The following is a 27,591-nucleotide window of genomic DNA, read 5'->3' as shown; positions in this document are numbered from 1 at the left end:
CTAGGTAGTTAACCGTGTGGCGCATTAGAGAACGGAGACTTCTATGAGGTCGGTTAGAGATGACGAACCTGAAAATATCGTGCACTATAGTATTATGGAGCTGTCTTTTAAACATAGGTAGTTAAAAGTGTCATAAACTGATTTTGGAGATTCGCATTCGACTTCCAAATGAAACTAACGGAAAATAGTTGGTTTCATTCGCTGTCGTGACTGTAAGTGTTATCTTCTTGTATGGTATTGATAGTGTCTAATTATTCCAGCATTTGGACAGCCACATGAAGGGGAATCGCAAATGCTACCCGATGAACGCATGACTCTAGACGGTGAGTTTTGTGGATGCCTTATTTATGCATTAGATGATTATTTTTAATTATTCATCATAAATTAAAGGAAAGCGTTATTATGAAACGTCTTTTGATTTTGATGTTTTTTTTTTATATTATGGAGTGTACTCTTATAAGTTATATGAGGTGCGAAATCTTAATCAACCGAGGATTAAAGTTTAAAACTTTTCTTTGATTTTGAGTTTGAAATCTGAATCAGAACAGGATTTCGGTAATAATTTTTTTATTATGATTGTAATTTTCCAAATCTTTAACATTCGACTTTGAATCTGGTTGAAATCTTAAAAACAAAAAATGTTCAATTGGAACTCGATTACAGATTGTCACCTGCGGTTTTACAATTTTTGGCCGTTTGGTGGAGGTGGTGCCGGTGGATTCCCGGCTCGATCGAACGAGTTTGCTCACATGGGAGCTATCGGATGGATTCAGGCGGACGGTTCGATGAAATGGCAGTGCGGAGGGACACTGATTTGGGACAACTTTGTTATGACGGCGGCCCACTGTGTGGTCGATAGCAAGTGAGTAGATAATTTTCAACAATTTTTTTCATAACTCAAATTCCAGCAAATGAAAATAAAATTTCTTTGACTTAACCTGACAGCAATCAAAAGCCCCAGGTCGTGCGTTTTGGAGACCTGAATCTGTACACCACCGATGGGGACGAAACGGCTCAGCAGATCGAAATTGCAGAAATCATTCGACATCCGCTGCATCGTTACGCGTCACATTATCATGATATTGCCCTGCTGCGGCTCAAGGAAAGTGTTCAGTAAGTATATATAAGCTAACAATTTCGAAACGCGATTAAACGGTTTGTTAAAGTGGCTTGACGTAGGTGCGCGTTATTTTTGACAATAATAACTTTGGGAATTGAAAAAAAAAAACTGCAGGTTTGTCCTTTTTCTTACGATAAATGAACCACTTTTTAGAGAAACAGCTAACAAAGTTCATTAAAACGGGTTCATTAAAGTTTACTTTTTGATAGCGAACCGTGAGCATGCGAAAATCATGTTCTCCAACTTGGCGATTATTCAAATAGCAATATTTCTGAAGTTAATGACTCTAAAACCCAATTGATTTATTAGTTCTACTTCTTTTCTATATTTATTTTCACAGAAATTGATTGATTTGTGTTAAACTCCTTACTAAGGTGCAGGAAGACTACACCAGTTTTTATTTTATTTTAAACATTAATTTTCAAATTTCTCATCAAACCTTTTTGAATAGCAAAGGTAATTTGACAGTTTTTTTTTGTAAACGGAATACAGAAACAAATCTCAGGTCAGGCATTTTTTATACCAGTTTTTAATAATTTTCTGATTTGTGGATAGCAAATTTGGCGTTTAGGAAAAATAAGTTCGAAGGGAATAATATTTTGTGTTAGTGAATTAAAGATGGTCCACGATGAAATTGCCACATTATGAAATTGGTCTAATTTTTTAACCGTTGGGTAGAATTTAACGAAAATTTGGGTAGATTTGGTGCATAGTGCATTGATTACATCCTGCAACTTTTAAAGTCCTGCGATCAAAACTCGCGGAAATGGCGGTTGGCGATTAAACCCTCCCTATGAGGGTCCAAAAATGCCGAGCAAAACGTTCTTCTCTAAACGAAAAATTCCAAATCAAATTTTGATGAATGACGAAAATGATTCAAGAGTAACAATCTCAACTCAGCACCTTGAAATCTTATCCTAGGTCAATAATCTTACTACTGTTTTTCAAAAACTTTCTAACTTGTTGATAGAAATTTAGTCCCGAATATCGAATTCAAATAAGATAAGACTAAGCTTTCCAAAGCGCCCGATTTTTAAGTGATTTTTATTATGTTGTTTTTTTTTTTAATAATTTAGAAATTGGCGGATATCTGAGAAAATATTCCAGATTTGCACGGCCCGTATACTTGGGGAAAAATATCTGGAAAGCTTAGGCTAGAATAATCTAGAATTTTGTGGTTCCAAATTTGCTTTTAATCTTAAAAATTCGATGTCTGTGATGAGAATTCGAATTTTGTATCCAGTTTATTGTTACTAAAATTCAGTTTGGATCATCATTGAAAAAAAAATCCGGATTCGAGTCTCAGTTTTGCATTTCAAACTATTATGTTCGAAACTCATCCTTTCGGAATATGGAATGAAAATATTTAAAAATACAAACCATTTTCAAGATTTGAAATTTTGACTTTTGATTCTTATGCAGAATTGGACCTAAAGAAAGGTTCATGGTGATCCAGAATTTAAAAATCTGAAAGGTTTCATGATTCGAAATTTTCCTTCAGATTCACAAGTTGAATTTTAAAATAAATAACTGAAGAAAGAATTATCATTGAAAACCAACTATTCAGCATTCAAATATGAGATTCTGATTGAGAAATCTGTTCGAAATTTCGCATTTTGGTTCATAATTAGTAAGAATTATGATCTGGAACTCAGATTCAAAAATGTTTCTAAATTCCAAATTCTGATTTCGAACTCAGGTTCAAAAGGTAGTACTCTGATTCGGAACCAGACCCGTACGAAGAACTCGTCCCCCCCTTGAAGGGGGAGGGGTAATATTAACAATACCAAAAATATACAATAAATAAGGAAGTTGATTTCTAAACAATTTTCTTAACTTATGATTCTCACACAAACTTAAAAAAAATAATTATTTTTGATGATGAAATAAATTAAAATTTTCAAAACAATCCATTTTTCGGTAAGTCATTGATTTTTCAAAATGATGTTCCTTATTGTGAACTAAAAATTTGCTTGAAAATGAATTCTGAGCAGTCATGTTTTCAAATTTGAAATCAATATTTTCGAAACACCAGAGAGAAAGTAAATAAAAATTTCGTATAAAGTTTCGGACACAAGAATTTATATACAGAAATAGAATACATGAAATATATAATCAAATCTCAAATAAATGTCAGATCAGGTAAAACATTAACCATGATTAAAAATGATTAGAAAAATAATAGTGATTGTTATTTTCTATTCATTTTATTTTACATTTCTTTTCTTCATTTTCAGTGGAAGCATTGATTATAAATTTCCGCTGTAGTATCTGGAATCTGGAATTTGAAGAAACAAAATTATCACGATTTAAAATATGGATTTTTGATTGGGAAAAAAAACATTTGAACTTTGGAGAATATGTTCAACAGTTGATAATTGAATTGAAATTGATAAAATAAATTAAAATAATAAATGAATAACAAAAAATATTTGATTCTATTTCAAGACTGCCAGTGATCAAATGACAAATCCCACTTCCATCTGTACCGTTGAGCCGTCAACACGTACATCGGAACATCGTATCGTTGCTGTGTACCTGCAGGAACATTTTACATTATTTATTTTTTTCTTACCTGTTTTTCAATCAGCACTTTTCAGTGCTAAAATTATTTTGATTTTCTTTTATTCATATTTTTCCCTTTTCTTTCCAGCATGGGGAAGTCATCGGCTGGCTCAAGGGCCGGTAGAAAGTGAATTGCCGAAACTAATTCAGGTCCATCGCCCAAAAAAGTTGAAATTTCCAATTCATTCGATGTCCTTCATAACATCGGTGATGAGGAAATATTCATATTTAATTCTGATAAGAGTACTAAGAAACCTTCTTCTTCTTCTTATACTCTTAAAAACGAAAAGATTCCACCAATAACGGTCACGATTTCTGACTTCAATGCCTTTCGAAAAGAAATCGTCACTTCCGTCAAGGATGTGAAGATCTCTTTTCAGATCGGTCGAAGGGGAACTGCTCGTATTTTGGCGGAATCTTTTAATGATTTTCAAAATTTTTTAAATTATTTGAATAATAAAAAACATCAATTTTTTACTTACGACACTAGAAGTGATCGTCCATTTAAAGTTGTACTTCGTGGTCTCACCGGCGATCAGACACCGGATGAGATCACAAATGAATTAAATTCTTTGTTAGGTTTTTCTCCGATTCAAGTAATTCAAATGAGGAAAAGAACCAACACGAATAATATCAGTAGTGTTGGTTTTGCTCCTGAGCTTTATTTGATTCATTTTAAAAAGAATCAAGTTAATAATTTGCAAATTCTTGTAAAGACTCGTCTTATGTTTCATTGTCGAGTCAAATTCGAACCTTTTCGAAAATCTTCAACCAATTTCCTTCAAAATATTACGCAATGTCGTCGTTGTCAAGCTTTTTGTCACGGCACTAAAAATTGTAGAATGAATGCCAGATGCATGCTTTGCGGCTCATTCGATCATGAAAAATCTAAATGCCTTTTTGGTGGTGATAAGCCACAAACAGAATTTTTCAAGTGTGCAAATTGCGCAGGTTATCATTCCTCGAATTCGCTAGACTGTCCCATCAGGGCAAAAATTATTGCTTCTAGGAAAAATCCCAAAGTTTCCAGAAAAGTTTCTTCTCCTCCTTCCTCTTTTTCGTCTTCACACGTCGGGTCGGCAAACAACCTGCCTGTTCGCAGTCAGCCTCGGCCTACATTGGAATCACGGCTGGGTAACATCCGAAGTGACTTTAATGTTACCTGTGTTGATTCTGCGCCACAGACTTGTTGTTTATCGTTCTCAGAGGTGGTTGAAAGTGGGTTGCCCTTTTCAGGTTTAACTAATAAAAATGTGAAAAAACCAAGTCTCAACGTTCATGCGAAGGCTTGGGAAAATCCCTGAAATTCAAATACTTGTTCTTCTCTTTCATTTTCTGATCCTAACAATTTTGTTGATTTGGGTGAGATTTCTGAGGAAAAATTAAAATTTTTGCATCAAAATTTAATGGAAATGATGCAACTTATGTTGAAAGCAAATTCAATGTTTGAAGCTTTCCAAACTTCTTTTAATTATGCTAACAAAATTATTACGACATTACGATTCCCTCTTGGATCCAAATAGATGTTTAAATATTATGAATTGGAACGCTAGATCTTTGCTGGCTAACCAAGATGTACTCTTTTTATTTTTAAAAACTCAAAACATACATATTGCTGCCATCACTGAAACTTTTTCAAAGCCAGACAATAACTTGAAAAGCAATGCTTTCTTTAAAATTTTGTGAAATGATCGACTTGATCGACAAGGTGGGGGTGTAGCTATTGTCATCAATAGTCGTCTCAAATTTAGACTTCTTCCTTCTTTCAATACCAAAGTCTTAGAAAAAATTGGAATTGAATTAGAAACTTCTATGGGGAAAATTATAATTATTGCCGCATATTTACCTTTTCAATGTAGCGGTGAACAGTAAATTTTTTTGAAGGGAGATTTACAAAAACTCACGAGAAACAAATCTAAATTTTTTATTATTGGTGACTTTAATACAAAACACCGATCTTGGAATAATATTTCATCAAATTCAAATGGGAATATTTTATTTAATGACTTCTCTGCATGTTATTATACTGTTGAATATCCTAATGGGCATACTTGTTTCTCTTCAATTAGAAATCCTTCCACAATTGATTTGGTTTTAACGGATTTAGGCGAGCATTGTTGTCAATTAGTTACTCATGCAGACCTCGATTCAGACCACCTTCCAGTAACTTTTTCTTTATCCCAAAGTCACATTGAAAACCCTTTAAAATCAACTTTTAACTTTCAAAAAGCTGACTGGGAGCGATATAGTAATTTTATTGAACGTAATTTGGATGTAAACGTTCCACTGAATTCAATTGAAGATATTGATTTGGCTATAGAAAATTTGACAACTTCAATAGTCAATGCTAAAGCCGCTTCAATACCCAAAGTTAAACATAAATTTAATCAACCTTTAATTGATGATGATCTTCAGTTTTTGATACGGCTGTAAAACATTTGTCGACGCCAATATCAACGTACGAGGGATCCTTATTTGAAATTTATTTATTGCGACCTTCAAAAAGAGATCAAACGTCGTTTTGCTAAAGCAGTAGAGGACATAAAACCCTACTCAAAGCCGTTTTGGAAATTAACTAAAATTCTGAAAAAGTCCCAGAAGCCAATTCCTACTTTGAAAGATCGAAATAAACTTCTATTAACTAATGCAGAAAAAGCTAAAAAATTAGCCCAACAATTTGAGTCTGCTCATGATTTTAATTTAAACGTTATAAGTTCAATTGATGCTCAAATTTCCCTTGAATTTGATGATATTCTTTCTAAACAAAATGTATTTGAAAGTTCTTGTGAGACAAATATTGATGAACTTAAATTAATTTTCAAAAAAATTAAAAATATGAAAGCCCCGGGTGAAGATGGGATTTTCTATATTCTTATTAAAAAGTTGCCTGAAAGCACTTTAAATTTTTTAATTAAAATCTTCAAAAAATGTTTTCACTTGGCTTATTTTCCCAATAAATGGAAAAATGCCAAAGTAACTCCAATTTTGAAACCTGGAAAAAGTGCTTCAGAGCCTTCAAGTTTTCGACCAATTAGTTTGCTTGCTTCTTTAAGTAAACTATTTGAGAGAGTTATTTTGAATAGAATGATGATTCACATTAATCAGAATTCTATTTTCCCTGATGAACAATTTGGTTTTCGTCATGGACATTCTACTACACATCAACTTTTGAGTGTAACTAATATGATTAACGCTAGCAAATCTGAGGGTTATTCAACTGGTGTTGCTCTTCTTGATATTGAAAAAGCTTTTGACAGTGTTTGGCACAAAGGTTTAGTAGCTAAATTAGCTCGATTTGATTTTCCTGTAAATCTCACTAAAATTGTTCAAAATTATTTGACTAGCCGAACCTTACAAGTAAGCTATCAAAATTCATGCTCTGAAAGTACTCCCATTAGAGCTGGGGTCCCTCAGGGCAGTATACTTGGGCCGATTCTATACAATATTTTTACTTCTGATCTTCCTGATGTACCAGAAGGAAAAGGTAGAAGATTATTTGCTGATGATACTTTGCTTTCAGCCAAAGGTCGGAATTTACGGGTGGTACGCAGTAGATTACAACAAAATTTAAATTCCTTTTTGAATTACTTGAAAATGTGGAAAATTTCTCCTAACGCTTCCAAAACTCAACTTATTTTATTTCCCCATAAGCCAAGAGCTCAATTTTTAAAACCTAATGAAAATCATTCCATAACTTTTAATGGGGATTCATTAGAATGGTCTGATCACGCAAAGTACTTGGGACTCACACTTGATCGGAATCTTACTTTTAAAAATCACATTGAATATATCAATCAAAATGTAATAAATACACTAAATCTCTTTATTCTCTCATCAACAGGAAATCCAGGTTGTGTCTGCGAAATAAGATGCTAATCTACAAACAGGTGTTTCGACCAGCGATAATGTATGCAGTTCCGATTTGGTCTAGCTGCTGCGCGACGAGGAAAAAAGCCATCCAGAGGATTCAGAACAAGGTTCTGAAAATGATTTTGCGGCTTCCACCTTGGCACAGCACCGAAGATCTTCATCGGATTGCGGGCATTGAATCGATCGAAGAGATGGCCAACAAAATCATCTCCAACTTCAGAGGCAAATCGATGCATTCTTCCATCGCAGAGATTCGTTCTCTTTATAATTAGTTTAATTTTAGGATAGTGTTTAGTTTTAAGTTTAAAATATTTTTGCCATTACAGGATGTTCTCCTACATTATATACTTGATTGCGCTCAGCAAATTTAAATCTAATAAATAAATTTTATTATCTAGTTAACTATAGGGCTCTGAACAGCTGAACTGAGCTGAACACCTAATTTAATGTAATAATGTGATATAAATGTAATGATGAATTGATACAAATAAAGAAATATAAAAAAAAAATCATCGAATAGTAATTATATACATCGACAAGTTGAATACGCAAAGCCCTCAATTCCTGTGTACGATATGTTTTCAAATTAACGCGATCCTTTCGAGTGTCACATCAACATAAACTGCTCATCGGTAGTTCATTTGAAAGTTTTTGTAATATCGCTCTTGTTTAGTAATGCATAGAATTTTAAAAACTGGTAAACAAAATTATTTAAAAACTTTGCTCACGCCACTAAGAAACTCGCGAACTGGCAATATCTTGATCCCTTCACATAGTTCGTCTTAATATGGTATGGGAGAGTGGGGAATCATGGGCCACTTTTTTTTGTTGTTCCATAACTTCTTTATTTTAAAAGATAAAATGAAAATAAAAAATGGTATGGTTTTCTACATTTTCAAGGTATCATAAGGTATTTTTTTAAATTTAAATAAGTTATTTTTCCCAAATTTTGACTGTTTGAAAAAAAAGCAATATTTTTTGGATTTTGAAAAATGGTGGGGAATCGTGGGCCACCAAATCCAAATTGACCAAATAACATGCAAAGTTTATGAGTTAACCCAAAACTGTGATTTCCTAATTCATGTCGTTATTTAAAAGCAATTCCAGATGATGAAATAAAAAAGAAAGCTGTGTATGATCGCATAGATTCCAAAACCTGGCTCGCGAACGTTTTGGCAAAATTTCTTATAAAGAATGGACAAAATATTCTTCATAACTCTTCATTTGCCATAAGAAAACTTTACAGATAGGTAAAACATATTTTAAGTTCTTAATGTGTATAAAACATAAAAATATAGGTGATTCAAGAGGTGTGGCCCACGATTCCCCACAAGTTATGATTTGCAAATTGGTTACGTTTGGGTGCCTTATTGATGTTTCATCAAAAATTCCTTTTCCAAGTGAAAGATCATGACAAAACTAAGATCATAAGCGTATGAGCATATTATTGTTATGCACTTTAGGTTCCCCATCGATTAAATTAGCGGGTGTTTTTTTAATTATGCAAATAAATTTTCCTAACTTTTTATAGTTTGATAAATAAAAGAAGCATATGATGCGTATTTTAGTCAACAACATATGGGAATATATGCTCACGCAAAGCGACGACGATGACAGTTGGTTTGAGATTTTCATCTCAACACACATCTGAGATATTAAAAGTGGCCCACGTTTCCCCATGGCCCACGATACCCCACTCTCCCCTATACCATTTCTTGTCAGAGGCACTGTCAATTGGAATAATCTTTCCATCGATTTAAAAAAACATTCATAATAAATCAGAGTTTTAGAAGAGGTTACTTGAAGAATTCATGGTGTTGCGACGTTACGCCCAGCCGTTACCGCAGCTGAGAACAGCATCGAACAAAGTGAGAGGGTCTATAACAGTGGTTTTCAAACTTTTTTCACTCACCGCCCCCTTTTGCAAAATTTTTGAGCTCAACGCCCCCCTGAGCAAATTTTCAGAAAATGTATTGAAAAAATGAAAATTGGAATAGTTCAAAAGCCATTAGCTTTTGACTTAATATTGTTGTAAGGCTTAACTCAAAATTCATTGAAATTTATATGAAGCCCGCAGAGCTAAAAGGGTATTATTATATTTCGAACTATATTTCATGATTTTCATGATATTTCGAACTATATTTCATGATTTTTCAGATTTTTAGAATTTTATTTGCATACGATTTTATTCGAAAGAAAAGAGTTTTCTCGAAATTTGCTTTTATTCGCTTTTAGCACGTACCCGAGCCGGACAAATCCGAGATATTTTATCTAAGAACCTGGCAAAATCCGGGCATTTGATTTCAAAATTGTCGACCAAAAACCCGGATAATATCCAGGCAAATTTTCTCAAAACTCAGAAATTTCTTAACAAAAAATCAAGAAAAAAAAACTTGAAAAAACATTTTCGTCATAATTTATCAGCAGTATTTATTCAGGCATTCAAAAAACTTTTCATGATTATTTCCTTAAAATTTGCTCAAAAAAATTCTTTTTGGAAGCATAAATAAAAATTATAAAAACACAATTTGATTTTATTTAGTTTGGTTTGGCAAATCAAGTGAATAATTCCGGGCAACCGGGCCAGATCGGATATTGGACAATTTTTCAATAAATATCCGGGCAATCTGGCTACCTTAACGTATACCCATTTGGTTCCAAAGGCCTAGTATTGCTTCAAACCTGCAGTAAACACTTAATTCTATGTAAAGTTTCCTGGACACTTACTTAAACTGATTAATAAGTTTGATATCAAATCATATATCATAAATTTTTGGTAAACAAAATTTTCTATTTACTATTAAATAGCGTACGTGTTGAAAACTAAATTGCATTATTGAATACAAATACTGTAAAGGTTCGGCAAATGGCATGGCAAATGGCACAATTGGTTTTTTGCATCGACTGAAATCGAGATGAACAAATAAGAACTTAAAATAAAAATTCTCTAATCTAAAATAATTCTTAAACAATTTCTTATAAAAAAAAAACCATCACTAAATCACATATAACGCCTTTGAATACAGATTTTTTCGAAGGTATTTTCGTTTTATCAGATTTTTGGAGACAATACATTTCAAGCATTGCCATCTAAAATTATTATTGTTTTAGTATAACCCAAAATATTCTTACCAAACAAGATCAACATGTTGGACAAAATATGCGGCCTTTGAACTGCAATACCTTTTTTCTTCAAGTCCAATCGTGTTGCAGTCTTCAGGTGAAATATTTGTCTCAACTTAGGCTTTAAAAAATTATCCATAAAAAACAATCGACTAGTGATGAAAAAAGTTATTGATGAAAAACCAGTATTTTTGTTCCTCCCGGGCAGAAAACCTTAAAATTTTATTCACGTTTGAGACTCAAGAAACCCCTCCCTATGATCAGATCTCTCTGAAACTTGGCATGTGACCTTCTGGTAAGCTAATAAATAATTTTGACTTGAGGCGAGTGAGATTTCTGAGTGAGTGAGTGAGTGAGTGTTCTGTTAGTGTACTGTGGTTCGTTAAATTATTAAAAACTGCAAAAATTACAGTTATGGTAAAGTAGCCATAACTACTTCAATTTTCAACCAATTTTGATAAACAACCACTTGAAATCTTTGTTTTGAATTGACATTTAAGGGCAAAAGAAAATCAGATTTTTTAAATGCTACCATTGAGTCTAAAACTTTCGTTGAAACAAAATTTTCTCTCAAAAAATGGGTTTTTTTTATAATTTTTTCTCTCATTAAGTCACTAATATCAACAATACTGTTGATCATACTAAACAATAGTGTTCAGATGATCGATTGAAAATTTATTCACCTTCAATATGCAAAAGAGAGATTTCAAATTACAGTGGCGCCGTCCGAGATATTTTAATCTAAGTACAAGAAATTTTTAATTTTTCCGAAATTTCAAATTTGGAGCATAACTCAAAAACGGTTCTACTGAGATTTTTTTGAATTTCATTTTCGGATTCAGTGCCCGATACTACATTAAAATTGTTGGTCAGCTAATCAAGTTCACGATTTTTTTTAAAATTTTGTAAACTAGTGTAATCAGCTCTGTGAAATCATAAGTATTTTAGTCTTCAACCTGATGTCTAGTTTTGTAACGTAATTTCATTTTTTGCATCGAACTCGTTGTTATTCCAAATATATGTTGTTTCATGGTTTGTGTAAATGTGGATTATGACTTCACTGCCCCCCTGAGCCTTTCCAACGCCCCCCAAATTTCAACATTGAGCTCACCGCCCCCATCGAAGCTCTCATCGCCCCCAAGGGGGCGGTAGGGACCACTTTGAAAACCACTGGTCTATAATAAGAAATGTCATGATAGAGAAAGATAGTAAAGAGGAAATAGAAAGAGTGAAGATAGCAAAGAAAAGATAAGTAGGAGGAGTGAGTTTTGGAGTAAAAAGTTTGAAGTAGCTAGCAACGTGGTTGTGCGTAAAATTGTAGTTCTTTTAGAAACCGTAGATATTTTCCGTTCGCTAATCCAAGTGCACCGGCTCGTGTGGTTATAGTTCAGATTGCACCAAACTGTAAGTCCCGCAAACCATAATTTAGAACATAATCGGTAAAACTTAGTTCTCAATTCTTAGGTAAGCGTGCTTCTTGAACCGGTCAGCACTGTAAATTAAACTGGAAAACGCAAAACTACTAGTTTCCGAATCCGATTGGTATTTCACAGTAGGTGATATTCTGACCATTGCGGATAATACCGTGAGTAGTAAGAAACTAGCACCCAAGTCCATCTTATTGATTTCCCCTAAATTGAATTTATAGGTTAGAAGGTAGAAGTTGGAAGGGGATTTGTAAGAAAAAGTTGTTCGCTTACAAACAAGAAAACGTTACTAAAAATGTAAGTAATAATTAGTTTATTGTTTAGAACATTTCGAGTAATTTCCTATGATAATTGCAGCTTAAAAGCGTCAATAAATTTTGATCGACTCGTAAGAAGTGGCGTTTGTTTTCCGTAGCGACAACACATGGAGTAAAACGACATAGATAGATATATGATGCTAGAACAAACAGACGGAACGATTAATCATTAGTTTTTATAAAGAAGAAATACAAATGAAATATTTACGCCAGATTGCAACAAATTCAAAGATTCTCATGTTTCGTTGCAAGAATAAACAATATAAATAATAATAATAAATAATAAACCTTTTAACAGGCGCTTAAATACCTCTCAGTTATTCTAAATGATCAACATCGTATTTAAAAAGGCAACAACATTTACATTTTTCCGAGGCACAATGAATTTAAATCGTAATGTTGACTAATTTGGGTGCCCTGAATTTAAAAATACAATGCAAAAATTCAATGCGTTTTTGTTACTGAAATTACTTTTGAAAATACTTCAAAATATTGAGGAAACATCTGTACTTTTGAGACAAATCATCATTTGAAAATCTCAGATAAGTTTTAAACATATAAGATTAATTACAACAAATTTTTAAAAGGTTTCAACAAATTTGTAAAATAAATTCAATTTTTTTCAATCTTTCTGCTGTAATGTCCAAAATACTTGTAATAATATATCTTTTAAAATTTTTAAAAACTGTTGCATTTCACTTTTTAAGAACCCTTAATTAAATGAAGTGGCATTAACAAAATCATAATCGGAATTTTTTTTTAATGTAGGATTGATCGTTATTCAGTTATCAATAGGTTATTGATTTCACTTAAAACTGGCACTTTTTGAAACTCCATATCACCAAAACTGAATGTGTTATTCCAAATTTGGCAAAAGTGTCGAGTTCAGGACGCTTAAGTCTACCAAATCAATCATCAAAACATAAGCAATGCTGTTCCCTTGAGTTGTCAATTAATTTAAAAAATTGGATTTTATAATGGTAAGACGTGTTTGTTGAAAAACATTTTTTTTAAAGGTTAAAAATCTTATCACTTGCTCTCCAAAGCATTTCGTGGTTGGTGAAGATTGCATTTAAATTATTTAACAAATATTTTCATTTTCGTTTAAATATGAAACTTCCTGCAACCTCCCATTTATGGTGAAATATATACGAAATAGCATCAAAACATATGCGCGTCTCAAAGAAAATCATGGTTGACAAAATTTTAAGATTTTTTTTAAATTGAAAAATAATAATTTGAGTAACATATTAATTTGCTCAAATGATGCAATTTTTGTGATGCATTGAAATTCATCACCTATACAATAAATAGTACCGCAAACATTGTCAAATTTGTTGAAAATGCCTAGTTTTTAGTATTATAATATTATTTCCAACAACAGTTTTAAAATGGTTTTAAGAGACCTTGAATCACAGCTTCGTTTGACGTTTCTATAAATGGAATACACGCTCATGATGGATTTATCCATTTTTGAGTAAGATAAGTTTGTCGCAATAAATGAGAACATTTCGATTTGTTGCTTGGCAAAAGGCATTCATGAAACTTTTCGTTTTGTTTCCTTTTGACTATGATTAGAGGATGCTCAATTACCTTTTAATAACAAGTAGGTAGGCATTGATATCAAATAATCCCAGACTGTTTAGGAATAGATCATTTCTGTAATCAAATGCCTGGACTTAAAGCTTAATAATAAATTGAGGATTATAACCAAACGATTTCTTAAATCGTCAAACGACGATTTGATGGAGCGCAATAACACGTTTAGCAAACGATTATAGAAATTTCATTGTAGTGTATTTTACATTGCCTGAATCGTGAATTCCGAAACAATTGTATTTTGAATATGTAGTTAGGTTATGTAACTGTTAAAAACTGTTAAAACAGTTGTATGGGAAAACTTTTCTGCAAACAGTCTGCAAACGATTTAGGTAACAATATTATTAATAGTATGCAACATATAAAACTATAATGGTTTTTATTGTACATACATAATTGGAAGCGATGAGACGATTTTAAAAAACGTGCTTCGGATGTTTTGCTTACGATAATCAGAATTACGATACGCTTCAAATAAATCGTAATTTTCAATGATCGGCCAATGCTAGTAGTCTTCATTCTGACTATTTATATTATCTGAAACTTGTTGAGGCTGATGAAAGTATAGAATGTTTCACTTGTAATGAAGCTCAATTTCTCCGTCTTTGCTGAGGAGAAGCCGGTGGCTGCAGTCTTCTAGAACTTTTCAAGAGCGGTTGATCCGGAAAGAATTTTGTAAACTCTTGATTGGATGACGTAAATATAGTTAATTTCGCATTGAGATACAGGAATAGATAAATAAAACAAGTTCTTTGTTCGGTGTACTTGTAAATTAATTGTCTTATACATTTATTCTTATTGATTCTAAAAAAACGTTTATTTACAGTGTGCTTTTATTCGAACCCTAAGAATTGAGCGAATAACGAATAAAGAATGCGGATGCAACAAAGTTCTTTTTATTTTTCAGATGAATTTAGCTGTGTTAATTTATATCATTTTGATAGCACGTTTTTCTCAATTTTGAGTGATAATCCTTTCAAAACAGGTTATGCTATCTCAAAAAGAGGTTGAAAAGTTTAAGCGTGTAACGTATATACGCTTTTCGATTGTCAAATCATCTGTCACTTAGATTTATCATGTCTACATCCAATGTTTCAATAAAACAGTTTATCAACTTGGCTTGAACGCTAGTTTTAAAAGCGCATTGAGCACATTATTTAAACTGGTACCAAAGCTCTAATAAAAACAGAAAAGTATGTGTTTTATTGAATCTTTAGCAATACTTTTGCAACTTTTTTACAACACTCTTAAGATAGTGTTTTATTCAAGTCTTATCAAACTTTCAGGGCTCTTTGAAAACACACGATAAATGAAGCATTTCCTAAGTTACAATAAAACCGTTCTGAAAATTGGATGCCTTCGAAAAGTCTTCATAAAACCATATTATAACTCAAAAAAGCCAATTGGCTTGATCTGTGTTACTTGGGAGTCTCATTAAAAAAGTAATAAGTCTTCATAACTCGAGAACTGATCAAGCAAATCAAACCAAACTTGGCATGAGTAGGTACTTGGGTACGAGGAACCCCCTCCTTCCTTCCAGTGGGGAAATAGGTGGGGGGAGGGGGCCTACCATAAAATTTGTTACATAACTGGAGAAATAATCAAGCAAAGGGATCCTAATTCGGCATGAGAGGGTAGTGGAATACGATATATAGTTCTATGATTATTTAAGACTACTCCCTCTGTCCAGTGGAGATACAGGAAAGAAGGAGGGGGGCTTTCATACCATTTTAATTGCATAACTTGGAAACTATTCGAGCAAATGATACCAAATTTGGATGGAAAGGGTATTTGGGTACGATAAATAGTTGAATATTTGGTACCCCTCCCTCCTTCCAGTGAGGAGATAGAAAGTGGAGTGGGGGGGGGGGGGGGGGGGAGGTCTCCTTTACAAATTTCAGCCATACTGGAAAACTCATCAAGCAAATGGAACCAAATTTGGCGTGGGAAGGTATTTTATTACGAGAAATGTTCTCCGTTCGTCCAGTCGGAAAATCTTAAGGGCGGAGTATACTCCCATATAATACATCACTCGGGAACTTACCCAGCAAATGGAATAAAATTTAGCTTGGGAGGGTATATGAGCACAAGACAAGTTTCTCTGAAAATTTGGTACTACTGCCTTCTATCAGTGGGGTGGAAGGAAGGAGAGAGGGGGTTCCTTTAAATTTTTCGCATAACCCGAGAACTAATCGAGCAAATGGAAGAAACTTTAGCGTGGGAAAGGCTCAATTCAGTGTAAAGATAAAAATTGGGAAGAGGGTCGCTCAAACGAGAAAATGGAATTAAATTATCATGGGAGCATATTTGTGTACGGGAGAGGGAGAGGGTCACTCGTTTTTTGAATAAATCTAGAATTTATCGAGAATGTAGCCATATATGACAAGGGATCGTATTTGTATACAAAAAGTGTTTTTCTGATGTTATGAGACTCGCCCCCTCCCTTCAATTAGGTATATAGGAATGGGGCAGGGTGTGACTCTCTCAATTTGTATAATAATTCGAGAACGAGTAGGTTAAATAAGTGTTCCGTGACGTTATTTTGTCACAAAACATGTTTCTATGATAGTTTGAGACCCTCTCCACATTCAAAAGGGACATCGAAGATTCCATATTTATATAATAAATTATTTTAGCATAAGTTATAAAGAAATCCAGAGTCATATAAAGGACTTAAACACAGATTTAAAAAAATTATTTAAGATTTCAAAATTTTAAAAAGTAACAATTTTAAGGTGTAGCAAAGCACACCGGGTCAGCTAGTAAAAATATAAGAGTGGCGTCGGAGGGTGAGAATCGAACTCACAACACTATTTAATACCGCCTTGCCAATCAGACATCTTAACCAGTGTAACTTCTTAGGCCGGAAAGAGAACAACGATTAATTGCCATAATTTTTGTGCCACCGGTCAATCCATCCATCGGGGGTTTATTTTATCATTCTCCCAATGGAGTTTTTTTGGCTTGTGAAGCGAATGCGAATGGGAATGGATTCCCATTTCAAACAAGGAAATGTCTTTTATTCAGTCTTACATACACACGCACAGCATGGTCCGACTGGATCAGTTCATTATAGTCTGGCTGCCTGGGGTTTTTTCATCCTCCTTTTTCTTGTGATAGGATAGGAAGGGACGTGAAAACGTTTTATTCTGTTTTTCTCAATCAATTGCAATGCTTTTGCACTACACTGTAAATTTTTGCCTCGATTTCCAGCAAAAAAATTTGCTGGAAACGTTCAGCAATCCAAATTTTTGCTGGGAACCAGCAATCGGTTTTCAAATTGCTGGATTTTTCAGCATTCGATTGTGTTCTAGTCATTTTTGCTGAAAAATCAGCAATCGGTTTTCAAATTGCTGGACTTTCCAGCAATTGATTTAGTTTGCTGGAAAATCAGCAATCGAGTTGTCAAATTGGAGTCTGTTTGTTTCCGTACGCTGAAGCAAGGTGAGATTCTATTTTATGAAATTTGGTTAGATTAATATAATTATTTTATTTTCCTCTATATTCTAGCAACAAGATATCAAGTCAAGGGTGAGTTTTTATTGGACAGGTAGATATTCTATAAAAGATTCTAATCAAAATTATTCTTACAGGTGGCGGATGATCAACACTTTGGCACAAAGCTGCCTCCCCAAAGCCGATGCTATATTTAGAATATTGAAAAAAAAATCGTGTTTCTGGAAATAAATGTATCCCTTAATTAAAAATTGGGAGAAAATAATTGTTTTTATTGCTCATTTTATGTACAGCCAGTAATCAAAATTTAAATTTGAATTGAAATATAAATTTGATACTAAATACAGCCGGTTGTGTTGAAAGAAATAGCTGATTTCCAGCAATCTGGATTGCTGATTTTCCAGCAATTTGAATTGCTGGAAACCAGCATTAACGTTTGCTGTTTTTTCCAGCAAGTTAAATTGCTGGAAATTTTGCTGGAAAGTCAGCGGGACAAAAACCAGCAAAATTTGCTGTGTAGGAAGACAACTCCAACGATCACAAATCGTATCAGCGTCAATAGCGTTCACATATTAAGCCAATAACGTTGAAATATCGAGATCTCATGATTGGAGTAAAGGCTGAATTTTGGGTGTAGTTTTCCCTTACAGTTTATAATATTTTATTTTGTTTTTCAGAATAAATCCTTCAGTTTGTCCAGCATGCTTGTGGACCAGCGATGAGGTCAGATTTACCAAATTAGAAGCTACTGGATGGGGAAGCACAGGGTTTGGTAAGGACCTTTGCTCATGAGCATCTGTGTTAAACAGTTTTTCAAAAGTCAATAATTCTTTGTACATTTTCTTTATAAACGTCCATATCTAGGGGAAAATGTTTCACCGATACTGCTGAAAATGACTCTTTCACCGGTGACCGAATCCGAATGCCGAGATGTTTACGGGAACAATACACACAGAAAACTGAAGTCCGGAATCCAAGGTCACCAGATATGTGCCTGGGACGAAAAGGCGGACACTTGTGAGGTAGGGTTTCGAGGTGACCTTAACTACACTGAATTAATCAATCTGAAATCATTCGAAACAGGGTGACTCCGGTGGTCCGCTACAGGTGAAGCTGATGCATGGCATGAGGGTTACTCCTTTCGTAGTGGGCGTGACTTCGTTCGGTTTTCCTTGCGGTAGATCCACGCCCGGTGTTTACACCCGAGTATCAACGTACTTCGACTGGATTAAACAAACTATGGTAGAACGAAGGGCTCCGGTCGCAGGTTTGTCCCAAGTGTAATTTCAAAAAATGTTTAAGATATTCTTAAATCACATTAACTTTCGCAGGAGACATTCTTAATTCAACGATGTGTACTTTGCGTTACGCTGAGCTAAGGGATTTCTACGATGGTGTTGTAACTAGCAGGAATGGTAGCAATGTAGAATTAAATGTTTTTCTCAGACATATCAATGTAGCAAGATCTAGACCTGGATATATGGTACGTTTGGGTTGGCAAAATGGATCCGAACTGGACAACTGCTATGGTATTCTGGTTGATGACGAATATGTGCTTACTTTAGCTAGTTGTGCGCAGGTTAATGGGTAAGTGTGGGTTCTTAGAAATTTTTATTTACTGATTGATTTTCTCTTCAGCACCAAGGTGGATCGAATTGTCGAACCCAGGAATTTGAAATTATCACAAGTGCATATCCATCCACGCTACTCGGAAGGCTCTAGTTATTTCAATGTGGCTCTTCTAAAGCTGGAGAATCTGTTAAATTTTCAAAACAGTTGGGACCTATCGATGACCTGTATGTGGCACGCTTACAATTTGCCGGGTAAGGCGCTTACTGCAGTCGGATTTGGGCGCACAGATTTGAATGAGCCTTTATATCCTGGGAATTCGTTAGAACTAGGTAAGTGTTTAAACTTTAAAGAAATAGTTTTGTGTTATTCTTAGAATAATATTCAATACGATTATAAAATTATGACTTATTTGAAAAAAGACCTTCATGAATCGCTTAATATAGAGTAGATATTATTGTTAAAAAATAGCTTTTCTAGTTGCTGGAACTAAAACCAACCCAGCAAACATTTTTGTAGGTATATTTCTCAACAAACTTTGCTATACGTTTCATATAAATTATAGAATCATCACATAAAACTCCGAAAAACAGCATTTACCTACCAAAGTGGAGGCATTATACATAGATATTTCTTCTGGCTTAGGCGATATGAATTATACAATTAGACGATATTCAACACCATATTCGTACATCCTAAAAGTTTGCGAGAGAGCGCAAGTTTTGCTTTCAATGTATGCAAACCGTTACCAGCGGTAATATTTGCTGCTTTACTCATTGAACATTTTTTCCAAATGAACCGTAAAGGGTGATACGGTCAAAATTTGGTCAATATCAACTTGACGTATTTCTTTTAATTTCGCATTTAAAAAACCTGAACACCCCTCATTTTGAAGGTGTGTGTGTAGAATGTTGCACCTATTTTGATTTTGGAATTCACTCTTCAGTCGTTAAAACGCCGTCCAAGGAAAAAGAGCAGCGTATCAAAATTTTGCTCGCCCTTCGCGAAAATCCAAGCTACTCGCACGCAAAGCTGGCAAAATCGCTAAAAGTTGCCAAATCAACCGTTACAAATGTAATTAAAGTGTTTGGGGAACGTTTGTCGACAGCCAGGAAGTCTGGATCGGGGGCAAATCGAAAACCGGAAGCCGATGAGACGACAAAGAGAGTTGCCGGTAGTTTCAAGCGAAACCCTAACCTCTCTCTCCGAGATGCCGCAAATAAGCTGGGTGTATCGTCTACAACCGTGCATCGATCCCAAAAACGAGCCGGACTATCGACTTACAAGACGGTAGTGACTCTAAATCGCGATGATAAACAAAATACGACGGCCAAAGCGCGATCCCGGAGGCTGTACACGACGATGCTGACGAAGTTTGACTGCGTGGTAATGGACGACGAAACCTACGTCAAAGCCGACTACAAGCAGCTTCCGGGACAGGAGTTTTATATGGCAAAAGGAAGGGGAAAGGTAGCAGATATTTTCAAGCACATGAAACTGTCAAAGTTCGCGAAGAAATAACTGGTTTGGCAAGCCATCTGTACCTGTGGCTTGAAAAGCAGCATTTTCATAGCTTCCGGGACTGTCAACCAAGAAATTTACGTGAAAGAGTGTTTGAATAAACGTCTGCTGTCTTTTCTGAAGAAACACGGTTGTTCCGTACTATTTTGGCCGGATTTGGCATCTTGCCATTACGTTAAAAAAGCCATGGAGTGGTACGCCGCCAACAACGTGCAGGACTCAAATAATTCATATTCGTTGACCGCAGTAGGGCATGCATGAGAGGAATAAAATTTCTCCCCCACGTGTTTCGAAAGACGGCGAAATATAACCAAGTTAGCATAGACGAACTTCACAATGACAGTGAATACATTTTTTGGTTTCGTCATTCACTCCACACTCATTCAATCCACAAAGTCGTGACAGTGAACAATTCGATGACATGATGGGCGTAGTTTCTATTCTACCAGACAGTTGAAAAACTTTTCTACCGGATTCCTAGCAATAGAGTCTGGACATTTGCGAAATCAACTTAACGTGACTACCATTTCCCTGTATCGTTAGGTGTTGTCCGAATAAAAAAATGCCTCTTAAAACGATTATTTACTTGACGATACTCGATAGTTTCTTAATAGACTATGACCTAGAAGAAAAATATTGGGAGCCCCGCCATGCATTGTTTGCAGGGGTTAGATAACGCCCAGGCATTAAAACCCTCCCAAAAAAAGCATTCAAACTCTATCATGATCTCCAAGTTCAGATGACTGAGTCTTAAAAAAGTTCATATTCACATGTACGAAATTGGAGTGACGTTTTTTCGACAGTCAGTCACAGATTGCTATTTTGACTGATCGGGGGGCAATGATGGAAACGTGAAATGTAGACCTTGAATGGAAAATTCTTTCACATTCATCCAAGCATGTCAACAGTTTTGAGCACTGCTCCCAACACGTCAGAGCTCCGTCCAATTGAGAAATACTGGGCTATTGTCAAGCGGAACCTAAAGAAGACCAAAAAAATTGCTAAGGACGAGCAGCAGTTCAAGGCAAACTGGCTTTCTGCGTCGAAGAAGGTGGACAAGGTGGCTGTACAAAATCTGATGGCAGGGGTTAAGCTTAAGGCCCAGCAATTCGGATTTGGAAAAGCGGAAGCCTAACTGAATATTTTTCCCCAGCTACCTCACTGGCGATCGTTGAAAGTCACCGTCCTGAAAAGTCACTAGAGTATACGATCACATGCAATAGTGCCCTGCTCTAGCTTAGCAAGGACTTAAATACTGTGGTGAGCCTCCCGGTGCCTCACAGACGCCTTTTGATTAGCCTCCGAAATGCACAAGCGGTAATCGGTAAGCTCTAAAATGGAGAAGAAATGTTTGATAAGCCCTGAAATAAGCAAGAGACAATTTATAACCTCTGAAATTTGCCAAATGTATTCACTCAGGCCTTAAAACAGCAATCAAGATATTCGGTTATCCCTAGAGGTCTCCCACTAGCCTTAAAATGCGCCAGAATCCTGAATTGGACAAGAGATATTCCATTATTATTTTTTTTTTTTATTTACATAGTATTCCGTCTCACGACATAACTTGACGAACATAATTCCTAAAATTCACTCGGTCCATGGCAACCGTTCTCCAATTCCTCGGGCACCCCACGTTCGCCAGATCACGCTCCACTTGGTCTAACCACCTCGCTCGTTGCGCCCCCGCTCGTCTTGTTCCTACCGGATTCGTAGCGAACACCTGTTTTGCAGGACAGTCGTCCGGCATTCTCGCAACATGTCCCGCCCAGCGTATCCGGCCAGCTTTCACCACCTTCTGGATACTGGGTTCGCCGTAGAGTCGCGCGAGCTCGTGGTTCATCCTTCGCCTCCACACTCCGTTCTCCTGTACGCCGCCAAAGATGGTTCTTAACACTCGTCGCTCGAATACCCCGAGTGTACGCAGGTCCTCCTCGAGCAATATCCATGTCTCGTGCCCGTAGAGAACAACCGGTCTAATAAGCGTCATATATATATATACACTTCGTGCGAGGGCAAAGTCTTCTCGACCGCAGTTGCTTGTGGAGTCCATAGTAGGCACGACTTCCGCTGATAATTCGCCTCCGGATCTCACGGCTGGTGTCATTGTCTGCGGTCACCAGTGAGCCGAGATAGACAAAGTCTTCGACTATCTCCAGCTCGTCGCCGTCGATCGTGACCTTGTCATTACTGAACAAGCGGGTTCGGTCGGTCTCGGATCCGCAGGCCAGCATGTACTTCGTCTTGGACGTATTAATCATCAACCCAATCCTTCCTGCTTCGCGTTTCAGTTTGCGGTAGATCTCCTCCACCGCCGCAGATGATCTGCCGACTATATCAATGTCATCGGCAAAGCAGATAAGTTGACTGGATCTGTTGAAAATCGTGCCCCGCATTTCGCCCACCGCTCGTCGAATAACACCTTCTAGCGCCACGTTGAACATCATGCAGGATAGACCATCACCTTGTCGAAGCCCCCTGCGCGATTCGAATGAACTCGACAATTCACCCGAAATCCGCACACAGCACTGCGTTCCATCCATCGTCGCCTTGATCAGTCTGATCAGCTTCCCGGAGAAGCCGTTCTCGTCCATGATTTTCCATAGCTCGTTACGGTCGATCGTGTCGTATGCGGCTTTGAAGTCGATGAATAGATGATGCGTAGGGACTTGGTGTTCACGGCATTTTTGGAGGATTTGCCGTAATGTGAATATCTGGTCCGTCGTTGACCGTCCCTCCATGAAGCCGGCCTGATGACTTCCCACGAATCTGTTTGCTTGTGGCGTGAGGCGGCGGAGTAGGATTCGGGACAACACTTTGTAGGCGGCATTGAGGACAGTGATCGCTCGGTAGTTCTCACAGTCCAATTTGTCGCCCTTCTTGTAGATGGGGCATATTACTCCTTCCTTCCACTCCTCCGGTAGCTGTTCTATGTCCCAGATCCGGATTATCAACCGGTGTAGGCAATCGGCCAACCTGTCCGGGCCCATTTTGATGAGTTCAGCTGCGATGCCATCCTTCCCAGCCGACTTGTTTCTATTAAGCTGGCGAATGGCTTCCTTAACTTCACTCGTCGTTGGGAGTGGCTCCTCTTCGTCGTTGGCTACGCCGGCGATGTACCTTCCCCCACCGTCTTGATCTCCTGCATGTGCGCCGTTCAGGTGTTCATCGAAGTGCTGCTTCCACCTTTTGATCACCTCACGATTGTCCGTCAGGATACCCCCGTCCTTATCCCGGCACATTTCGGCTTGCGGCACGAAGCCTTTGCGGGATGCGTTGAGTTTCTGATAGAACTTTCGTGTTTCTTGGGAACGATGCAGCTGCTCCAGCTCCTCGAGCTCCTCCTCCTCCAGGCGGCGCTTTTTCTCCTGGAAAAGTCGAACTCGCTGCCTTTTCCGCTGTCGGTGATTTTCCACATTTCGAAGGGTGCCTCTTTGCACTACTGCCGCCCGCGCGGCATTCTCTTCGTCCATCACCCTCCTACACTCCTCGTCGAACCAGTCGTTCCGTCGAGATCGCTCCACATAACCGATGACGTTCTCCGCAGCACTGTTGATGGCTGTTTTGATGGTATCCCAACAGTCCTCGAGAGGGGCTTCGTCAAGCTCGCCCTCTGCCGGCAGCGCTGCTTCGACCGATTGCGCGTAGTCTGCCGCGACCTCAGGTTGCTTCAGTCGCGCGATATTTAACCGAGGCGGGCGCCGGTTTCGCGTGTTGTTCACTACGGAGAGTTTTGGTCCGACTCGATGTTGGCGCCCCGACAGGATCTGACGTCGATGATGTCCGAAAAGTGCCGGCTGTCGATCAAAACGTGGTCGATCTGTGATTGCGTTTGGTACGGTGATCTCCAGGTGTACTTGTGTGGGAGGCGGTGCTGAAAAAAGGTACTACGTACGGCCATTCGTTTGGAGGCGGCGAAATCAATGAGTCTGAGGCCGTTTTCGTTGGTCAGCTGGTGCGCGCTGAACCTTCCAATTGTCGGTTTAAATTCCTCCTCCTGGCCGACCTGAGCATTGAAATCCCCGATGACGATCTTGATATCATGTTTTGAGCAACGGTCGTATTCACGCTCCAGCTGCGCGTAGAATTCGTCTTTGTCGTCACCGGTACTTCCGAGGTGAGGGCTGTGCACGTTGATGATGCTGATGTTGAAGAACCGGCCCTTGATTCTCAACCGGCACATTCGTGAGTTGGTCGGCCACCACCCGATCACGCGCTTTTGCATCTTTCCCATCACTATAAAAGCTGTTCCAAGCTCGTGTGTGTTGCCGCAGCTCTGGTAGATGGCACGACCATCTGGATACGTTCGTACCGTGGAGCCCTTCCAGCATACCTCCTGCAGCGCTACGATGTCGAATTTGCGGCTCTTCAATTCGTTGGAGAGCACGTGGGTACTGCCCACAAAATTTAGAGATCGGCAGTTCCATGTTTCAAGTTTCCAATCGCTAGTCCCTTTTCGTCGCGTGGGTCTTTGCCGATTTCCATCCGAAATTTGTTGTTCGTTATTCGTTGCTTATGTTTTTTAGTAGTCACAGATATTCCATTATATAAGCACTTAAATGGGCAAGAAATATACAATTATCTACCTTTTGATTTTGCTTGAATTATGCAAGATCGTCGATGAATGTTTCCAATTCTGTATCGTTGAGACAGCTGAAATGATGATATTTATGAGATAAGTAGTAGGTACTAAGTTAATTTACGATCATTTTCTTCTAGGATCATTTACTTATGTCATTTATGAAATCAAGCGAAGCCGCTCTTGTTAACGTCATATTCATTCAAAGGATTTATCAAAAGGTTGACAAGCTTATTCTTAATTTATATCTATTATATTTGATATTTTAAATTTTTTGATAAAAGATACAGAAGGTACATAAACTGCCAAGAGCTAATTTAATGTTATTCATTTTAGATCCTTCAATCGGTGTAATCGAATCCGAAAATACGATTCAAAATCGCAGCACCTGCAGACTTCCACCCAAAAACATTCCTCGGATGGAACACGGCCTAGCCCATGAGCATCTGTGCACCGGTAATGATTTCTTCCTGGTTCCGGATGCGTGTGAGCTTCCTCCGGGAACGCCATTGAAGGGAACGGAATGGCGTAATGATAGACCTTACTCGATGGTTTTCGCGATAAATCAACCGGGTAGCCGAGATTGTGGCTTCGGGGAGCATGCTCTCTCAACAAGATTGTACGATCATCTGGAGTGGATGAGGTTGGTGATGTTGCCGGGCTATCGATCCCTGGATGAGGTTCTACAGTACGTGGAGAAGGATCTTTCCGAGGGGGAAGAGTGTGAATTGGCTGGGGAAAAAGCAGGAAAGTGTGTACCAGTTGCCAAATGTGTCGACAACTGGAGTGAATTCTCGGCTCTCGGAAGCATGTTGTTTTGCTCATCCCTCGAGACTATATGCTGTCCCAACGATGTTATTGCGAGGAGGAATGTTGTTGAACAACACGTTGAAAGTGAAATTCGTGAGTGTCCAGCGTTAATGCGGGGATTTAAGCACGACTCTCTTTCCGTTGGATCTCTGGTATGAGCTCAAATACATATAGAATAATTACATGATCTTTTTTTATATTGAACTATTACTTTCGAACAGGCTATCTTGGCTTTTGAAACAGAGGATTCATATTACGAACTGGAATGTTTTGGAGCCCTTATATCCAAACAGTTTCTGGTAACAACTGCCAGCTGTTTATATAACCGTATTCCAGATGCTATACTTTTACAAGGGTTAGGAAACGAAAATAATGGCGTTGAACCGTTATCATTCGTCCAGCATGAAAACTACGACCCAGAAACTGGAAGCTTCGATATCGCTTTGGTTAAATTGAAGAACGAGCTGACGTGGAGCTCAGCCGTTTATCCTGTTTGCCTATGGATGAATCAAACACATACTCCACTAGTTACCAGGCAGATATTTTTGAACTGTAAGTTTCAAAATTGAATCCACATTCTACATTAAAATAAATATTAATCTCTTCATTTCAGCTAAGGACAAATTTGAAGCTGAACATCTTCTATCGATGTATAACACGGACTGCCAACGGTATCATCCGGAATCGGCGTTTCCTCGTACTCGGATGTGTGCCCGGGCACCTGGAGGATTGAACAATTGCAAAACCATGGCGGCTGGTATCCTGGCCGCACCAGATAAGGATGTTTCCTATTTGATAGGAATGGAACAGGACGACGATGGGTGCGTAAACACTACGCTCATTAGTTTCATGCGTATCGCGCCCCTTGTAGGTTGGATAGAAAATCAAATTAAGAAGATGTGAGGACGATTGCACTTCATATAACTCAAGAACCTAGAATAGTATGTCACCTTCAATTTTATTTGAAAATAAGTAAGCTTGTACTGCCGTGATATGAGGAAGTGACGTACATCCATTTTTGAAGATTTTGACCTTTTGATTCCATTTTGTGCGATTTTATATGAACTTTTAAATGCTTTAAAAAATTTTGGAAAATATCAAACCATTTTAAAAATATTCGGTAAAACCGAAACGGTAGAACTGCTGTTTACATTCCAAAGAAAAAACACGCTTTTATTGGCGAAAACGAAAACTGGATGTTCGTCTCCTCGGCAGTATGAATTATAATTATGAGATTATAAGTCAAACATATTTCTTTTAATACACCTCATACAAAAGGAAAGTTTCCACAGTTTGGGAGGAGCGTGGAGAACTCAGCTTCAAATATCATTTAAAAAAATTTCATGAAAAACTAGCTGACCCAGTAAACTTCGTTTTACCTTCTTAAGTATAAATCGTAATAAATGATTAATTTTATCTACACGTCCTTAACTGCATCGTTCTCGCGAATAGAATCTTATGAAAATCGTAACAAATAAAGTTGAATTTGTATTGGGAAAACTTTTCATAAAAAGTGAGATCCTTAACTATTATACAAACCATATCTGACCCAAAAACCCCTCGGATACCAAATTTCACTTCATTCCGACCGACCATTCATACGTGATGTTGTTACAAAGAAAATGCCTCCATTTTTAT

The 27,591-nt window shown here is 37.1% G+C and overlaps 1 protein-coding gene across 1 annotated transcript; it reads left to right on the top strand.

Annotated features, from left to right (window-relative positions):
• On the top strand, nucleotides 1-27,591 carry LOC129748866 (uncharacterized). Its single transcript, XM_055743630.1, has 12 exons — nucleotides 1-117; nucleotides 261-323; nucleotides 664-862; nucleotides 946-1,113; nucleotides 18,155-18,249; nucleotides 18,342-18,499; nucleotides 18,561-18,744; nucleotides 18,809-19,064; nucleotides 19,116-19,378; nucleotides 25,480-26,105; nucleotides 26,175-26,505; nucleotides 26,567-27,591. Exons 1-12 carry the CDS (start codon nucleotides 60-62, stop codon nucleotides 26,854-26,856), a joined length of 2,691 nt encoding a protein of 896 aa, XP_055599605.1. The 5' UTR covers nucleotides 1-59; the 3' UTR covers nucleotides 26,857-27,591.

Source organism: Uranotaenia lowii, chromosome 2 (genome assembly GCF_029784155.1).
Source record: "Uranotaenia lowii strain MFRU-FL chromosome 2, ASM2978415v1, whole genome shotgun sequence".
Lineage (NCBI taxonomy): Eukaryota > Metazoa > Arthropoda > Insecta > Diptera > Culicidae > Uranotaenia > Uranotaenia lowii.
This window is presented reverse-complemented; position numbering and strand designations above follow the sequence as displayed.